Genomic DNA, 18899 nt, shown 5'->3' on the forward strand with positions numbered 1-18899 from the left:
TTTTTTAAGGACAAGGAATTATACAGTCTAGGCTGCCTCAAACTCATTGTGTAGCAGGGTCTGGCTTTGAACTCCTGACTTTCCTGCTTCCACTTCCTGGATTACAGGAATGCACCACCTCAACATCTCTAACATACAACAGCAGAGTTGAGTACTCAAAACAGAGATATCTGTTATCTAAAAATATGTGCTCTCTGACTCTTTACAAGAAATGATGGCTAAGGAAAGACTGCCCCTGATTAAACAATGGTAGCTTAAGCAGGGTGGTGGTGGTGTACGCCTTTAATTCCAGCACTTGGGAGGCACAGGCAGGTGGATCTCTGTGAGTTCGTGGCCAGCCTGGTCTACAAGAGCAAGTTCAAGGACAGGAACCAAAGCTACACAGTGAAACCCTGTATCAAAAAGCAAACAAACGAACAAAAAAGTAGCTTAGAGAACACCAGAGAACTTAATTCCATAATACTCCTAAAGGAAAACAGAATAAAAGAATCACAAGGTATCACAGCAGGAAAAGAATCAAGAGACTGATTGTTCTAAGGCAAACTAAAGTTTTCCAAGAGGAGAGACCAAGAAATGAATAGTGTAGACTTAGCAAAATAGTGGCTGTGTAGTTTTAGGGAAAGGATTCCTAATTGAAAGCCAACTAAAGAAGATTAAGAAGGTGACCATAGGGTAAAAACTAAAGTTAATGGGTCACCCCCTTTTTTTTTAGAACATTCAGTTTAAGGAGAAAGTAGAAATGGGGAAATGCATACAGCTTATGGAGACTTATTTTGAAATTAGAAATATATGTTATAGCACACTTTTGGCATGGGGGTTTACTGGGGATTGGTTTACAAACCAAGGGCCTGGCACATGTCAAGCATATGCGTTACCACTGAGCAATACCCCAAGTTCAACAGCCCAGCTTGATGTTGATGAGCACACTCTAGCAGAGGCAAAAGGGATGATGAAGTGTAGAAGGAACTAGAGTAGAAAATGAGAAAAAAAAAAAGCAGCCAGCAGATACTCCAGCACAAACACTGCCAAGTATATATAGCATTTGGTATTTTCAATGATCCCAATACTGCAGTTGTTTCTAAGTTGCTTATTATACATTATATTTCAAGTGAATTATGAGATATACAGTCTAATGCCAAAGGTTTTGCATAACTCATAATAAAGCTAAAATATGTCTTTATGGTATATAAGTTAAAACATATCTGTTAATATATCTGAGGCAGAAGTAGCAACATTAATAAGTTCAAAAGAGTCAGCTGCCTAAGAACTAAAATAATCTTAATGATACAGGGATAGCATTAAGAACAGTGTTGACTTACCAGTCCTCATCAGCTAGAAGCCGTAAGGCTTCTGTCAGGGCTATTTCTGGTTTGGAAAACGGTCGTAATTCCAATGAATCCATTATCTCTGGACTATGAGTGACAGAAGACATTCTTTCTTTATACTGTGGAATGACTCCGGGAGATGTTTCACCTAAAACAAAACATTAAATAAGGCAACAAAGAACCTTTACATAAAGGATATAAACACACTCAACTATAGATGTTAAATGAATATTTCCTCATATAACATTAGTAGCTTTAGTTTGTTAAAACAAAAATTTTGCAATAACTTCAAATCACATCTATTTAAAACTGTATCTTTTATATTAATTTTTTCATATAAAATTATTCTTTTCTCATATAAAATACTGCAACTGGAATATCCTGGTGAGACTGACAATTTCAATAACTAAGAGTGACACAGAGCAACATAAGGAAGATGTACATCCAAAACTATATATATATGTCTGTGAACAGGTGTGTGTAGGTGTGCACACATAGTGCTTGAGAGGCAAGAAATGGCCATCAGATCCTTTGGAACTGAAGTCACAGACAGTTGTGAGCTGCTGTGGGATGCTGGAATGAACCACGTCATCTAGCCAGTGCTTTTAACCACTAAGCCATCTCTCCAGCTCCTTCTCCCTGGCTTTTCTAAGATTAAATAGTGAAATTACTTGAGAATATTGATAGCTAAACTTCACAAATGCCTATTTTAACAGGTTGTAGGGGGATGACTTTAGGTAGCAAATTTACATACCAACACCTCCCATCTGATTAGCTCTATTCACATAGGATTTCAAGAAGAGTTCTGCACTTCTTGCATATGCTAGACCTTTTTATTTTTACTTTAAGATTCTCTCTCTCTCTCTCTCTCTTTTTTTTTTTTTTTTTTGGTTTTTCGAGACAGGGTTTCTCTGTGGTTTTGGAGCCTGTCCTGGAACTAGCTCTTGTAGACCAGGCTGGTCTCGAACTCACAGAGATCCGCCTGCCTCTGCCTCCCAAAGTGCTGGGATTAAAGGCGTGCGCCACCACTGCCCGGCTCTTCTATTTCTTGATATGCACTTTAAACTCAACATAAATTTAAGAATGAAAATACAGTCTACGAAGTTTAGTTTAACAAAAGTAATTAAGAAATACGACTTAATGTTTACCAAAGCTCACAAAACAGTTTAATTTAACCTATTCTTTTTTGCTAGTTTGTTCTATACCCAAGAACTATCCATTGGTCTTAAAGGCATCTCAGGAGATGACTCTCAATAACGTACTTGACCTGATTTCTATCCCTAGGATCCATGGAAAAAGATGGATGTAGTAGTACAGGCCTCTGATCTCAGCCCTGTGGAGGCAAAGAGAAAAGAATCCCCACAGCTGTGGCCAACTACTGTAGCTGACTCTCTAAGATCCAGGTTCAGTCAAGACTTCAACTCAAAACACAAGGTAGAAAATGACTTCAATGTCAACCTGTGACCTGCATAAACCCATACACAAGTACATGAATACAAACACCTAAGTGCACACACCTGAACATGAAGACACAGACACACACGCACATGAACACTCAAAAGCTATGCCCCAGAATTCATGGCACCTACTCTTGCCTAAGTGTAAAATATATAGTAAAAAAATACTGAAGGACAAATAGAATAGATGGTCAATAGTGACTTACTCTTTTTAATTACATTTATTCTTGTGTACACACACCATGGTACACTTTTGGAGGGCAAAGTATTACCTGTGAGAGTTGCTTCTCACCTTTCATTATGTCATCAGGTTTGGCAACATTTGCCTTTACCCTCTGAGCTATCTCATTAGCCTTAGAGAGACTTTTGATCAAGATCTAACACAAACTCCACTATCTCAATGACCTCAACTATAGAAAGTGAAAGAGGGGTATCTCCAGTGAGTATAGAAGGGACTGTTAAGTCAACCTGGATATAAAAAAAATCTAGATACTCACATATATAAAAAACTGAAGCCTGTTTCCAGTTCTTCAAGCTAATCAAAGGCAGAATCATCTACTATCCATCTATTCCACCGTTCTCTGTTACAACTGTATTGGACCTCATGCACCCACATTAAATAACAAGCATTTGTAACATTACTTACTTTCAGATGTCATTTTCTCAGTTCCTGTATGTTTTATTCGTTCCCAGGGATTCAGCTCTTTCCTTTCACAATCTTTAGCATCAAAAAGCTCTTGTTCTTCTTTTCTCTTTTGTCTCATCTTGTCATAAGTAGATTTTGCAATAGAAACTTTAGTCTGCATGAAGAAGTTGAAATGTCTGTGCTGTGGAATAACCCTTCTGCACACTATGAAAATGTGTTGCTCTGATTGTTAACAAAAAGCTGATTGGCTGATAACAAGGCAGAATTTTGGGGGGAAAAGCTAGGAAGAAGGGCAAAGTCTGAGAAGTCGAGAGAGATGCAGAAAGAGGCAAGATGAACATGCATACAGTGTTGAAAGAAGGTGCCGTCAAGTGGCAGAGAGTAGATAAGAAATACGGGTTAATTAAAAATTTAAGAGTTAGCTAGTAACCAGCCTGAGCTAGTGGCTGAGCATTTAAAATTAATACGAAGCCTCCATGGTTATTTGGGAGAGACTGCTGAGCCACAGAGAAACTCTATCTACATATGGCATTTAGACTTAAATTCAAAGATTTCTTTCTAAAGGAAAAAAGGGGGATATGATAAAGAAATCATAAAATGGTAGATTTTCAAATGTACCCTAATCTAAAAGACAGTAATCTCAAAATATTTTACATTGGTATGGATTTTGGTTTAAAGTTAATTTTGTTATACTGTATGTATGTTTCTACTCTTGTTTAGGGTATTGTGTTTATGCAGTTAATTTAAAATGTAATATATAATTAAGAAATATAAATTAATAGCCATCTATAATAGTCAAACTTATAGTCAGTCACATCAGGTATGTTTTTAGGGTCATACACGGATATATTTAGATAGATAGTCTTCAAACACTTCAAATTCCTACAGAATATGACATTTAATATGTTTAATAACCTAAGGCTTTTCATGACAGTGAGACACATCTACTCCTGAGAGCACCAATTTACTTCAAAAGAGAATAAAGGGCATTGAAGAAACTCCATATGGGGTTGTTTTCTTTATGGCAAAAGCTGGCCATTTGGGCAAAGAAACTGCCCTTGCAGTTTACCATCCAAACTGGACCAGCAGGATGCAAAAAAAGCAACTAACAAACTTTTTCAGTCCTTCAAAATTCCCTGCTTCTCAGAGATGTCTGTCAAATATACTATGTCTGTAGGCCAAAGTTAGAAGCCCCAGTGAAGAACTTTGGGTAATTGTCCAGGCAGCCAGATGTCCCTGTCGTTAAGTAACATTTTACCCTTCTGGGATCTTTGATGGAGTTAAAGACTAAAACATTAAACTTATAGTTTTCCTTAGTTATGATATAGGTATAAAACTTTAGACTCACAAAGATAAATAATAGAGTATTTTCTCTAATTTTGCAAAATATAAATGGACTTGATATTGTAATTTTTACTTGATAACTGCTTTTGTTATATATAATTTTACTATGCTAAAGTTAAAACCTTCTTTTTTTAATTAGACAAAAAGCAGGGAAACACTATGGAGTAATCCTCTCTACATTGTGAAAAGATGTTGCTCTCATTGATAAAAAAAAGCTGATTGGCCAATAGCTGGACAGGATTTGGGGACAGAGACAAATGGCTGAGAAGAAAGCCAGAGTCTGAAGAGTCAAGAGAGACACATAAAGAAGCAATATGAATGTGCTGTGTTGAAAGAAGGGACCTCCACATGACAGAGGGTAGATAAGATATATGGATTAATTTAAAATGTAAGAGTTAGTAACAGGCCTGAGCTATCAGATGATCATTTATAATTAATAATAAGTCTCTGAGTGGTTATTTAGAACTGGCTGGTAGGAGAGAAAAGTCTGCTTACATATCTGGAAGTATTCAGAAAGTTTAACATTTAAAATATCTTTATCTTAGAAAATTGAGTGTGTGTGTGTGTGTGTGTGTGTGTGTGTGTGTGTGCATAAAGAGAAAGAGATACAGAAGCACGCTAAATGTCTATATAAAGCAAATGATACTTTTTGTTTTGAGACAGGGTGGTCTTGGCCTCCTATAGCCCAGTTTGGCCTTGGTCTCTCTATGTAGTTGCATTACTATGAACTCATGGTTCTTCTGCCCTTTCTTCTAAAGTGCCAGAACTCCCAGTATACATATCTGATCCTAGACCAACTACACGGTTTTCAATCCTTATTTTAGAACTCCCGAAATCTGAAAGAATTATATAGTGCAGATATCCAACAAAATTCATGCTTAAGAGTATCAGTCTGTCACTGTTGGAATATATACACTCACAACCATAGTACATAAAGCACAGGTTCAGCATAAAATATATATATTACATTATATACTATAACCTATAATATATATATTGTACATTAGGTTCCGCATAAAACATATTACATATTATGTTATATACTATATATTTACATATTGTATATCAATAATTTAAGTGATTAAAAATCAGAAATTTCAATTACTTAAAATTTTAATCAAGTGCGGAGACAGCTCTGTGGATAAAGAGTATGTTATTCAACTTTACTGTTCAAATGGTGGTGACACACATTTTTAATCCCAGCACTCCAGAAACAGAGACATATAGATTTCTATGAGTTCAAGACTAGTCTGGTCTACAAAGTGAGTTCTAGGACAGCCAGAGCTGTTACATAGAGAAACCCTGTCTCAAAAAACAAAAAAACAAAAACAACAACAAAAAAGAGTGTGCTGTTCAAGATTGCTGAACTCAAATAAAGCCAGATATTGTGCTAGATGCATCTATAACTCCAGTTCTCCTACAGCAAGATGGGAAGAAGAAACAGGAGAATCCCCAGAGGCTGTGCAACAGCTAGCCTGGCTTACAAAGTGCAGTAACAGAGGTGCTCCTTAAAATAAGGTGTAAATTGCAGACCGACACACAAAACTATGTTCTGGCTTCCACATCAGCATGTGCATGCGTGTGCGCACGCGCAGACACACACACACACACACACACACACACACACACACAAAATAAAATTAAAGTTGCTAATTAAAAGATGTTTGCTATCCCATAACTCATATAAAGAAAATAACAATATAGCTAAAGATTAGTAGAGAACCTTACATCTTTGTCATTTTCAACATCAAGATATGACGGGGTATTTTGTGGGACTGCTCTTCCATAAATCCCTGAGGGCGGTTCAATGCTTGGTTTCACTGAGTATGTATCCTCATGTTCCAAAGAGGATATCACTGGTTGGTTGCAAGTTGCTGGTACTGAATTTGGATTTCCAAATACACCTGCAATCAACCAAACAACAAGCAATTATAGTCTCTGTAATGGCATTCCAGGTAACAAATTTTAAGGTTTTTCATTTAACACATGGTAAAACATGTTAAATAATCATGAAGTATACAAACAAATATCCCACCCGTGTAAGAAGACAGCTGTTCATGAAGATATAGGTCAAAATTGGACTTTTAAGTGAGGTTCAAGGGAAGACTCATAAGACTGCTGTGAACTAGAGATTTAAGATGATTTTTAAGAGCACAACTTTAAACTGGGATTTGTTTACACAAGGAAGAAAGGGAAGCATAAGTCCTGACGTAGGGACATTTATATAGAAATCTGGACAAGTAAAATATGTCCATGGATATAAGTTGTGGTGGTTTAAATGAGAATAGCCCCCATTGGTTAATAAATTTTGATGTGTGGTCACAAGGGAGTGTTGCTATTTGAAAGAATTAGGGGGTGTGGCTTTGTGGGAGGAAGTATGTCACTGGGTGAGGGATGTGAGGCTTTAAAAGCCTATGCTAAGCCTAGAGTCTCTCTCTTCTTCCTGCCTGCAGATCAGGATGGAGAACTCTCAGTTCTTTCTCCAGCACCATGCCTTCATGTTGCCATGCTTCTCACCATGATGATAATAGACTAAATCTCTGAAACTGTAAGCCAGTTCCAATGAAATGCTTTCCTTTATAAGAGTTGCCTTGCTCATGGTGTTTCTTTACAGAAATGGAACACTGACCAAGACACAAGAGAAATTGAAATTACAGACTAAATCTTCAAAATAGCCTAGAGGTAATTTGAAGAGAGTATTTAATGAGATTATCAAGCAAATTATTTGCAAAGAAATCTATTTCATAATACTGAACAAAAAGATGCATTCCTAACTTGTTATGCCATGTTTGGCTTATCCCTGGGAGGCCTGCCCTTTTCTGAAGAGAAATGGAGGAGTGTGGATTAGGGGAAAATGGGAGAGGGAGTACTGAGGATGAAGGGAAAATTTTGGTGAGGATGTAATATATGAGAAGAAAACAAATAAATAAAGGGTGCCTTCCTTGTTGTTTATCTTGCTACAGAAGAAGAGCAACTTCAGAGCACCACGTTCACTCCACTCTGCTTCCTGACTGCACACACAGGACATAAGTGACGATGGCTACAACACCTAAACATTACAAGCCAAGCTGGCAACAGAACTTGGTAGTACAATCCACCTATCTTTGGTGCTGGGATCCCTAACATTCTACAATATTCATTACAAATTAGCCTTCGCATTCATAGCTTGTCCCGTGGTACCTATTACCGTGATAAAACTGACTTTGCGAGCAGGCAAAAAGTAAGAGATAAAGGGCCATGGAAACTTGTGTCAAGATTCCAGAAAATTCGGTATACAAGTAATATGTGACAGGAATAGGTTCCATGCAGGCAGCTCCTTGAGAGGCTGCTGAATGAAACTGGGTTCCCCACAGTCTCAGGCATTTGAACACTTGCTCCCCACTTACTGATACTACTTGGGGAGATCTTGGAGGTAAGGCCTTGCTGGAGAAGTATGCCACTAGGAGGGCCAGCTTAGAGGGTTCATAGCCTTGCCTACTTCCTGTTTGCTGTCTCTGCTTCCTGATTCTACCACCATGCCTGCCACTTGCTGTCATGTCTTCCTACCATGGTGGAATGCTATCTTCCATAGTCTCTGCTTGTTTCTGCCTCTTTGAGTTCCTGCCTTGACTTCTCTTCATGATGTAACCCTTTCTTTTCCCAAGTCAGTTTTATCACGGTAATAGATACCACGGGACAAGCTATGAATGCGAAGGCTAATTTGTAATGAAGATTGTACAATGTTAGGGATCCCAGCACCACAGGATTATTTTTTTGAGGAATGAATATTTTTTTATGTATACATAGAGTGGAGTTGGCCTAAGAAGAAGGCAATGTGTTGCAAGTGGCAGAGTTGGAAAGATAGGGCTACTCAAAGCCAATGGCCTAGATATTGTGATCACAAGCCACAGATGTCAGACACGTAGCTGCATGATTTGGTGACAACTGTGTTGGGTTTTTGTCTTGCTTTGGTTCCATCTTTCCTTGGCTTCATTACTCCCTGTTGAAATGGGAATGTTTACTTTGTGTCATTGTATATTAAAGTATGCAACATGGTTTTTATCTTATTTTAAAATTTATTCTTTTTTACTGGGGTTCATGCTAACAGACTGCCTTCAGTCTCAGAAGAGATTCTGAACTTCTTAACGGTAGGACTACTGGAATTTTGTAAGTTGGAATAAATATATTTTGTATTATGAGATGATCATGAACCTATCAGGCCAAAGGTGGAATGTTATGATTTAAAGTGATGTGTTTGAGCTGGGCAGTGGTAGCACATGCCTTTTATCCCAGCATTCAGGAAGCAGAGGCAGGCAGATCTCTGTGAGTTCGATGCCAGTCTGGTCTACAAGAGCTACTTCCAGGACAGGCTCTAAAGCTACAGAGAAACCCTGTCTTGAAAAACCAAAAATAAATAAATGAATAAGAAAATAAAAAAATAAAAGCTCATAAAGTGATGTGTTTGAATGTCAAACTGACAAGGGGTGGACTTGTGATAGTAAATCTACTTGACTGAAATTGTGATCATCTTGGAAACAATACCTCCAGGGAAGTCTAACAGAGGGATGATGCACCCTCAAGGTGAGTGGGCTGACTAGAGAGCAGACAGTGAGTTGGGTAGGAGATTCGTCTTTCTGTTCTCCTTACTGCAGATACACTGGGAGCAGCCAGCTCACACTGCCGCCATCACGACTCCCCACCACAATGACCTGTATAATCTCAACTCAGGGGCCAAATTCAACTCTTCATCCCTTACCGTAGCTTTTTGTGAGATATGAGAAAAGTAACTAAGACGGCATTTAAGAAAAAGAAAATAATATTTAAAGATAATTTTGTTTCTTCAAGGTCACCTTGCATCTCTGAAATATATAACAAAGGCTCACTTTGAATTTTCGTTAGAAATAAGAAATTTCACATTAAGTTACATTAATTGCTACACTGATAAAACCTATTTGACATTAAACTATAATATAGTTATTATAGATATCCCTAAGCTGCCTTACAAGTATCTAACTACTTCTGAAAGTTACTAAGATGAATGCCCCATGGTTTCATTAATGGGCAAAAATATAAAATTAAGTATTCATTTTAAGTTATTTCAACTTAATGTTGACCAGTATTGCTTATGCATAGTAAATGCCTAAATTTAAAAGCTAGACAACTTAGAAATACCTTTTCCAACAATTACTACTGAGTCTTCTGATAAGGTATTTGTAGATGTGAAGTCAAAATTGGAAATCTGCTGTAAATTTGATGACCTTGTAAATCCTAAAAGAAAAAGAAAAAAGAATAAAAAAAGAAACAAAGACAAGAAAGGCAAAGCGGCACATTAAAAAGCACCCACTGTGGTATATTTTAGGATGTTATATAGCCTTTAAAAATTGAAAATTTATTTCATAACAAATCCAAACCAATCAATTCGATGAATATTTAAAATTAGAATACCCCCTAGCTACCACAGAGATCAACAATGAAACAGAAATCTTCCTTCCCTTGAGGAGCTTACACAGGCCAGGTTGAAGAAGAGAGAAACATACAATCATAGAATCATCACGCAATCATCATCAGAAGCAGTGAAAGTGGAGAACAAAATTCAAGCCCCAGAACAGAAGAGGTCAATCTCAAGCCAAAGCATAATTTTCTTGGCTAAATTGGGTTACTTCCACACACAAATAAGTCACATCCTAACACACGACTGCCTCCCCATCCGTGATTTAAGATGATCAGGAGTAATGAAGCCCAGAGGTTCCCCCCTCCTTTTCCTTTTGGTCATTCTTTTTGAGGCAGGGTCTTACTATGTAGCCCAGGGTAGCCTCAAATGTCTGAGCATCCTGCCTCTGCCTCCTGAGTGCGGAGACTGCAGTGTGCACCACCATGCCCAGCTTAAATGTTGGTCTTAGCAGGTTCACAGCTGTCACATGCAAAAGGAAAAAAAAGGCAGCTCTTTACTTAATGAACTCACAATGTACCCCAGGCTGGCCTTAGATTCAGGGTAATTCTCCAGTCACAAGCTCCCAAACGCTGAGACTACAAGTAGGAACTACTGTGCTAGCTAAGAAATTATTTTAAATGCAACTACCATAGAGCAACTTGGGAAATGGACAAAGCACTCGCCTGATGTTCTGTTCACTACTGCAGTTTTAAAATACAACAGCTAAGGAGCTTCGATACCAAGAAGTTCTAGTAAGGGAAGGACTTTCCTGCTGCTACATCTGGACTCCACGGCTAACATCCACACAGACATTCATTCACATGACTGCTCTCACTCTGAGTGAAGAAATGTCTTACAGAAAATCTGTTTGCATGTATGTACCTGCAAGTTCTTGGGGTAAAGCCCAGGGAATCCCAGTTTTAACTAATGTTTTGTCCTTTGCATCGGCTCCTTTAGACAAGAGCATAGACCATAAATCCTAAAAAGTTATTTCAGAGAAAACCTATCAATAGAAAATGGTAAGTTGAAAACCTTAAAGTTAAGAATTCTTAGTTATTTTTCTTGGTATGTTTAGAGAAGATTCTGACTTAGATATATGGAATATTAAAAATTAATTTGTCATGAAATTTACAAACCTTTTGTATGCTTATGTCTTGGGGGTTCCTTATTTTGTATTTTTAAAGCACTAGGTGAAATGTCATGTGACCTATCATCTTCAAAATCACCACATCCAAACCCATAGTTCATACGTTGACCAATTATGCTTACACTGGATGTTGTAATCCCTATAAAATAAAATACATATTTATTTAAATAATTTAGGTAATATTTACAATAGGTGTATATCTCTCTTCTAAGTCTATTTTGCTGACTACACTTTTGAAAAGATCAGCAACATCATTGAAAATTACTGTAATGTTTAAAGTTTTACCATATTTTAAACTATGTAACTTTCAATGAAATAAAAAATGTAATGCTCGAAAGAGTTAACCAAATAATTGTATGTTATAGTTGATGTGGGGGTGGACACTTATAATTCTAGCATCCAAGAATTAGACATGGGAGGATCAGAAGTCTGAAGTGAGCCTAGACTACATAAAAAGTTCAAGGACAACTAGGGCTACAAAAAACAAACAAACAAAAAACCCCAAGAACTTAACTGATTAAAGTAATAAATAACATCCTTAACTTGCCAAAAGAAAGAAAATAAATTCCCAATGTTAAAACAGTGGATTAAGGGGACCTATGTTCTTCACACCTTTCTCTTCTGCACCCATGTGATGGGTGTCTCCTGGTTTGGCTAATGAGACAGTTAATTTCTTTAAGAACTCTGTATCATGGGGCTGGAGAGATAGCTCAGAGGTTAAGAGCATTGCCTGCTCTTCCAAAGGTCCTGAGTTCAATTCCCAGCAACCACATGGTGGCTCACAACCACCTGTAATGGGGTCTGGTGCCCTCTTCTGGCCTGTGGTCATACACACAGACAGGATATTGTATACATAATAAATAAATAAATAAATAAATAGTAAAAAAAAAAAAGAACTCTGTATCATATTCAGCAGACTGTAGGCTTTGCCCTGCCACTTAACTGCTGAGAGACTCTGGGAAGACATTTAATGTATGTAAAATGGGAAGAAGAGTAGAAACTTAACCAGAACTGTCACATGAATTAAATGTAGGAAATAGAGAGCTAGACATAGTGATATGTGCTTTAAAAGTCCTCATGCCTGGGAGGCAGAGGCAGGAAGAGCACGCGGTGAGTTCGAGGTCAGCACAGGCTATATGGTAAGTTCAAGGTCAGCCTGGTCTACATGGTGAAACCTTGTTTATATCCCCATCCCTGCAAGAAGAGGAAGAAGAAGGAAGGAGGAAAGAAAAAAAGAAAAAGAGAAAGCATAAAGAACTTAGTACACTGCCAAGCATATTGCAAATACTCAAATAGTATTAGATCTCTAATAAAAAATAAAATATAACACTATTATGTCCTTTTAATAAGGAAGAATTTAGTCAACATTTGAATGTTTAAACTGTCTATACTTAAACTAATATTTTATCATTACTAGAGTTACATAATGTTGATTAAATAAAAATTCCTATTCAATACATTTGCATCACTGCCCATTTTCACACCTAGCTACATTTTAAACCAGAAAGCAGTAAGAATATACTTCATTTTTAAATAATGAAATACTTGGGGCTGGAGAGACGGCTCAGAGGTTAAGAGTACTGAGTGCTCTTCCAAAGGACTCAGGCTCAATTCCCAGCACCCATATGGCAGCTCACAATTGTTTTTAACTCCAGTTCCAGGGGATCCAACACTCTCATACAGACATATATGCAGGCAAAACACCAATGCACATAAAATAAAAATAAATGAATCATTAATAGTACAATACTTTAATGAAAAAAAATAGTTGAAAAAGTGCTAGCTACTGGAAGCTGGGCTAGGAAAACAGTAGACAAAGATTTTGGCTAAGTTCATCAAGTTTAAAGAAGTATCTCTTCTAAGTGCTTTACACATACATGGCCCTACCTTAGATCCCCAGTACCACATAAGACTGGCATGGTGGTCTTATAGCACATAAAACACTAACTCTTGTGAGATAAGAGCAGGAGAAACAGATGCTTCACTTCCTTACACAGCAAGTGAAGACCACCTGGCTACATGAGACCTTCTCTCAAAAAATAAAACTACAACCTCATTTTAAATTATAACAGCCTTACAGAAGAAACTGATACTCTTAAAAATTCTTAGTCTTAACAGTTAATTTAGATACGGGTGGAAGATACTGGCTTTAGGTGGTATTGTCAAACTAACATTTGACACTAACAGTATAAGAAAATAAGTTAGGAAATTCAGTGCTATTTACAGTAACAATTGTAAAACTCTATGAAGAAATATTCTCTGGAAACAGCTGTGGGAAAGGTGTGCTGTCTTTAGCATTTTTATACCATTTCTGTATTTAACTTTGTTCTTGTCCAAACAAATAATAGCTAACTAGTCTTAGCTAATCATACCTAAGAAACATACATACTTCCTTACTTGTCTTCTGTGATACCCAATGTTCACAAACTATGTATCAGAATTACTAAGTGAGCTCTCAAAATGGTGACAGTCAGATTGCAATGCACTGCAATTAAATAAAAATATCTTTTTTTTCTTCTGGTTTTCTGAGATAGGGTTTTTCTGTGTAACTCTGTCTGTCTTGGAACTCACTTTGCAGACTAGGCTGGCCTCAACTCACAGAGATCTGCCTGCCTCTGCCTCCTAAGTGCTGGGATTAAAGGCATATGATACCACCACCCAGCTAAATAAAAATGTTTTGTGGAGGAGCCTGGGAAATCAATGACGGAGTCAAGAAAACATATTTCTTTCAAAACCAGAGCCATATTCACTTTCATTAGAATGGCTGTTTAATGAGTTATGGTGAACGGCAAATTGGTAAGTACAAAACCTAAATCTAAAATGCATTTTCACCGGGCGGTGGTGGCGCATGCCTTTAATCCCAGCACTCGGGAGACAGAGGCAGGCGGATCTCTGTGAGTTCTAGGCCAGTTTGGTCTACAAGAGCTAGTCCCAGGACAGGAACCAAACCCACACAGAAACCCTGTTGCGAAAATAAATAAATAAATAAATAAATAAATAAATAAATAAATAAATAAGATGCATTTTCTATCACTTTTTATATTACAAATCAACCATATTCTTAAGAAAGCATATTTATAAAAACAAGATACCCGCACTAGGAGTCTGTTCAGCAGCATGGGAGATTTTCTTTGCAGAACAAAGTCTTGTTGAGCAAGGTTTTGATCCAAATGTTGGAAATATGTCTGACCTAATGAAACAAAGTAAATTGAATAAGCATTTACAATTGAGAGCTGTGCAACACTTACATCACTCATTGTACATTCTTTTCACTAACACGTTAGGATACTAGAATAGCCAGAAAACAAGAATGAAAAGTTATGGCTAAAAATCTTTTGCTGTTGCTTGTGGGGCTGTTTTGCTTTGACTTTGAGACTAGTCTCATTATGTAGTCTTGGCTGTGGTAGAACCCATTATACAGACTCACAGAGTTCTGTTTGTCTCTGCCTCCCAAGTGAGGGAATCAAATTCGTATACCACCAAGGCTAGGAAGCAGATCTAAGTTATCTCCGAAAACACTAGACACATGTAATCTACTGTTACATAGACAGAAACAGACAAGACTGTATTATCAACAGGAGCAACAGCTGAGTTTGTAAATGCCACTTCTTAAAACTATTTTTTGCTCTACCATCTAGATATTATGAAGACCTACGGGCCTTGCTTAACAAAGAAAGCAAGCTTTCACCATTAAAGAATATTAAATCCTACAGCAAAGAAACCCAGTAAATATTATAATATAATGAGTGACAAGACATTTTATAAAGCAACACAATTTACCAGCTAGCTACCACGTATATTTTCCAATGTCCTTAGTAAAAAAAGAGCTTTAACTAATTTGTTTAATATTTACTTTGTATATGCAAAAGTGTATGTGTATATGTGTGTGTGAGTAATAAGTCTGCAGCAGTGTTCAAGTGGTGAAGGTCAGGAATCGTTTCTTTCCTTCCACCATAAGGTTCCTGGAGCTCAAACGCGGGTCATCAGGTTTGGTGGTAAAGCACCTTTGCCCAGAGAACCATCTTGATGGCTCACTTTGAAGCTCTGGAAAGAGCCATTTCTCTAGACTACTGGAAATGTACAATCATACTGAACATATTTTAGTTGGATGAAAGAAAAAGCTTCATTCAAGAAAGATGGTTTTCAACAGTTTCACTTTCAGCTCACTGAGAGATGACTTGTCTCAGGAGGTAGTAATGTTCTTTATCCATGACTCTTGAGGCAAGAAACAAGCTGGTTAAGAATAACTATTATAGACTTGGGAAGCCGAGGCAGGAGAATTCCAAGGGTAAGGCCATCCTAAATTATATAGCAGACTAGAAAACGTGGCTAAACCATTAAACGGAAAACCCACAAAAGGGCTGCAGATGCAGTCAGCGATGCCGTGCTTGCCTGGCATCTGCAAGGCCCTGTTCAACCCTCAGATCACTGGCATTCCCCCAGGAGAATGTATTTCAAAGCAGTGAAACTCATGGTAGAAATCTTAAATTCATTAAAGGTAATGAGTCGATTCCCATCTTAAAGAGTTCGATACTTAGGGGCAAGAGAGATGACTCAGCAGTTAAGAGCACTGGCTGCCCTTCCGGAGGAACCAGTTCAATTCCCAGCATCCACATGGCAGCTCACAACTGTCTGTAACTCCAGTTCCAGGAGATCTGACATCACCATTTGCACGCCAATTTGCATAAAATAAATGTAAATAAATTATTAAAAGGCATTCAATACTTGAAGAAAATAACTCTGTGAGACAAAAGGAGAAATACATAATTCTAAATGTTACAAATACAAAATGAACTTCTCTTCCCAACTGGCTTCAAATTCTCTTCCCACTGGCTTTAAATTTTTAACATTGTGTTGCAACTGAAGGAGTTACAATTCAAAATTTCACCTTTATCAAAGAAGGCCATTAGGTTTAATAGGGAATATATTACATGTGTAATGCTCATTGTAAGCTGTTTCTTTGTTAATGTCATTCTCAATCAATTATGTAAATATATTCCAATATTCTATCGAGGAGGGAACAATTAAGGCATTTCCAGGGATGAAATGTTTCCAAGTATAAGTTATGATTTAAGTTAAAAATGTGAAGGAGAAAACCGTAAAAGACAAACTCCTAAAATGGAACATAAAAATTGGGTTAATTTCTATAATTGCTGAAATAAAACATCACCTCTCTTTTAATTAGGCAGTCTTTACCCCATTTGTGAGAGGTTTATTAAATTCATTAAATTGAAGATAATTTTTAAAAATGTACTTCTGATAGCTCTATATTAACAAGAATCCAAATAAAGCCAAAAGAAAACAAAACCAAAAAGGTTTCACATCAAATTTTAGCAAGAATAAGCAGCAGTCATAACTTTCACATCACCAATAGGAGTATAAAATTACACCACTATTTAGTGAAGCTATTTAGCAATTATTTAACAATATATCTATGTACCCATAATGGCAACTCTACTATGGACTTTCAGTCCCAGATAAAGGGAAACTTCAAATTCTACAAGGTCACAGAAATGTCCAGAGTCCAGGAGGAGGTAACTTTTTCAGAGCAGAGGCTTTCTGGGGAGTTGGTGTGAGAAAGACAGGACTTGAACCCCAGCAGTACTATGTAGGCAGGCCCTCTCCTCACTAGGATACCTGAACTACCAGTATGGAGTGCCAAGATTTATGAAGTTATAGCAGTAAGATATTAGAAATAATACAGCAATAGCTTACTCATGAACTAGAGTGAATTCGTGAAAAGTTAAAATTAAAAAAAAAAAAAAACCACCATAATGGGCCAAAAAGCAAATGATCTAGAAAAGTTAAGGCACAAAGAGCATTAGAGTAAACATTAGGAAAACAACTGGCATTTGATACAAGGCCCATGATAATTAGGAGCTAAATTACCGGGACAGTCACATTCCCTTTCCATCCCTATTCCACTAGAGGTAAACAGGAGGTGTGTAAACTGCCACACTGTATCTTAAAGCTATTTAAACTCTTTGTTTCATTTTTAACAGGGTCTTAATATATAGGTCTACCTAGCTACACCTTGCTAAATAGACCATGCTATACTCAAACACACAGAGATCTGCCTGTTTCTGCCTTCCCAGTGCTAGGATTAAAGGTGTGTACCACCATACCTGCTTTATTTAAACACTTTAAGAAGTAAACATTAAATGGCTTTAAGTCTTTTCCAGATACAGGGCTTTAGGTCTAGATCACAATTATAGGTGACTATTAACATGTCAGAAAATAAAGTACATTATTCTCTTCCCCTGGGGAGTTGTAGAAAGAGAAGAGGTCAACGATTCTTGGCTATAAACTCCACTTTCACTGTAAGAGCTGACGTTTGGAGAGGACGATCGGGACGGGGAGTCCATGGTCAGCTCAAGCTTCATCGCAGAGTCGGGACTGTCGATATCAGAAGTGCTGCTACTGCCACTCAGCTTTGCTCTTTTCTTAGCTGCACTGTTACGAAGGGACCTAAGAGAGCTCTGCATCTGAGAAAAGGAAAGAAAACAACTCATAAGGTTAAATTTATATACGTATAAAAGAAAGAGGTATCCTTAGATTTTTTTGAACTTCATTAACTTTGCCAAGCTAGCCAATCCTCAGTTAGTACAAACAAAATGGATGCTAATATGTGCACAGAATAAAAACTAGAGTCATTGCTTGATAATAAACAACCTACTAGGCAGTGAGCTGCTATGAAGACAACTCCCCCCTATTACTAACCATGACATTTTTGGTGAACAGCAATGACAGACTATTGTATGAATTCAATTAATATTGAATCAGTGGCTCTCAAAGTAGAAAGCACAGATTACAAGTGAGAGAAGCTAATCAGCTCTATAGCTCCTTACATTCTGGAGATGTAACAGGAGTAAATCATTTTGTAGACTATGAAATTCACCTAAAACCTGCAAGGGCTATACCTCAAAGTAATGGATCTCTAAAAAGTCATGGAACTTCTAAACTGAGCTACAAGTGAATTATATTACCAGACCTCAAACTAAATTATTTTTATACGTAAGGAAAACTTACGTATAAAAAGTACCATTTTCCCTCATGCAGCAAGTATGTATGTGTGTGTGTGTATGTATATAAAGATACAGATATATATCAGAATATTACAGGGGTTTTTAATGATTAAAAATGATATGGGTTCTCACCTCTTCTTGATCCAGATCTTTATCCCTGAAATTCAATTCTGAAAGATCAATTGTAAGACTATCTTTTTCACTTTTCCAAATATCATCAGGCTGTTTCTTTTTGTGTCCCACTGCGCTTAAGTCAGCTTTATCAGGCAAAAGGCTTATTCCTCTTGGTATGGGAGGGACAGGCTTAGTCCCGTTTAGGCCTCTCCGAGAAGAAGGTGATCTCACCAAGGCAGGTGTAAGTTGAACTGGCATATTTTTTTCTTGAAAATTTTCTCCTATACGAAAAATATGTATTTTATTTTCTCTTATTTTCAGAGGAAGTAAGTTTGAGTCATAAGTATTTAGAATATAGTATTTTTTAATTAAAAAGTACATTATCTATTGTGAAATATTTGTATACTGTGTGAAAATGTATTGCTGTGATT

The 18899-nt window shown here is 37.1% G+C and overlaps 1 protein-coding gene across 2 annotated transcripts in view; it reads right to left on the reverse strand.

Annotated features, from left to right (window-relative positions):
• Positions 1-18899, reverse strand: part of Togaram1 (TOG array regulator of axonemal microtubules 1) — a 67601-nt gene that overhangs the window by 22749 nt on the left and 25953 nt on the right. Inside the window, exons 5-12 of one of the 2 annotated variants that reach the window (XM_075948888.1) lie at positions 18487-18749; positions 17576-17814; positions 14422-14519; positions 11319-11468; positions 9924-10019; positions 6501-6676; positions 3429-3582; positions 1320-1473 (exon numbers count right to left, since the gene is read on the reverse strand). In XM_075948888.1, coding sequence (XP_075805003.1) covers positions 1320-1473; positions 3429-3582; positions 6501-6676; positions 9924-10019; positions 11319-11468; positions 14422-14519; positions 17576-17814; positions 18487-18749 — 1330 coding nt within the window. The remainder of the gene's footprint in view (positions 1-1319; positions 1474-3428; positions 3583-6500; positions 6677-9923; positions 10020-11318; positions 11469-14421; positions 14520-17575; positions 17815-18486; positions 18750-18899) is intronic. The other variant, XM_075948889.1, reaches the window with a different exon arrangement.

This window comes from Microtus pennsylvanicus, chromosome 14 (assembly GCF_037038515.1).
Source record: "Microtus pennsylvanicus isolate mMicPen1 chromosome 14, mMicPen1.hap1, whole genome shotgun sequence".
Taxonomy (NCBI): domain Eukaryota; kingdom Metazoa; phylum Chordata; class Mammalia; order Rodentia; family Cricetidae; genus Microtus; species Microtus pennsylvanicus.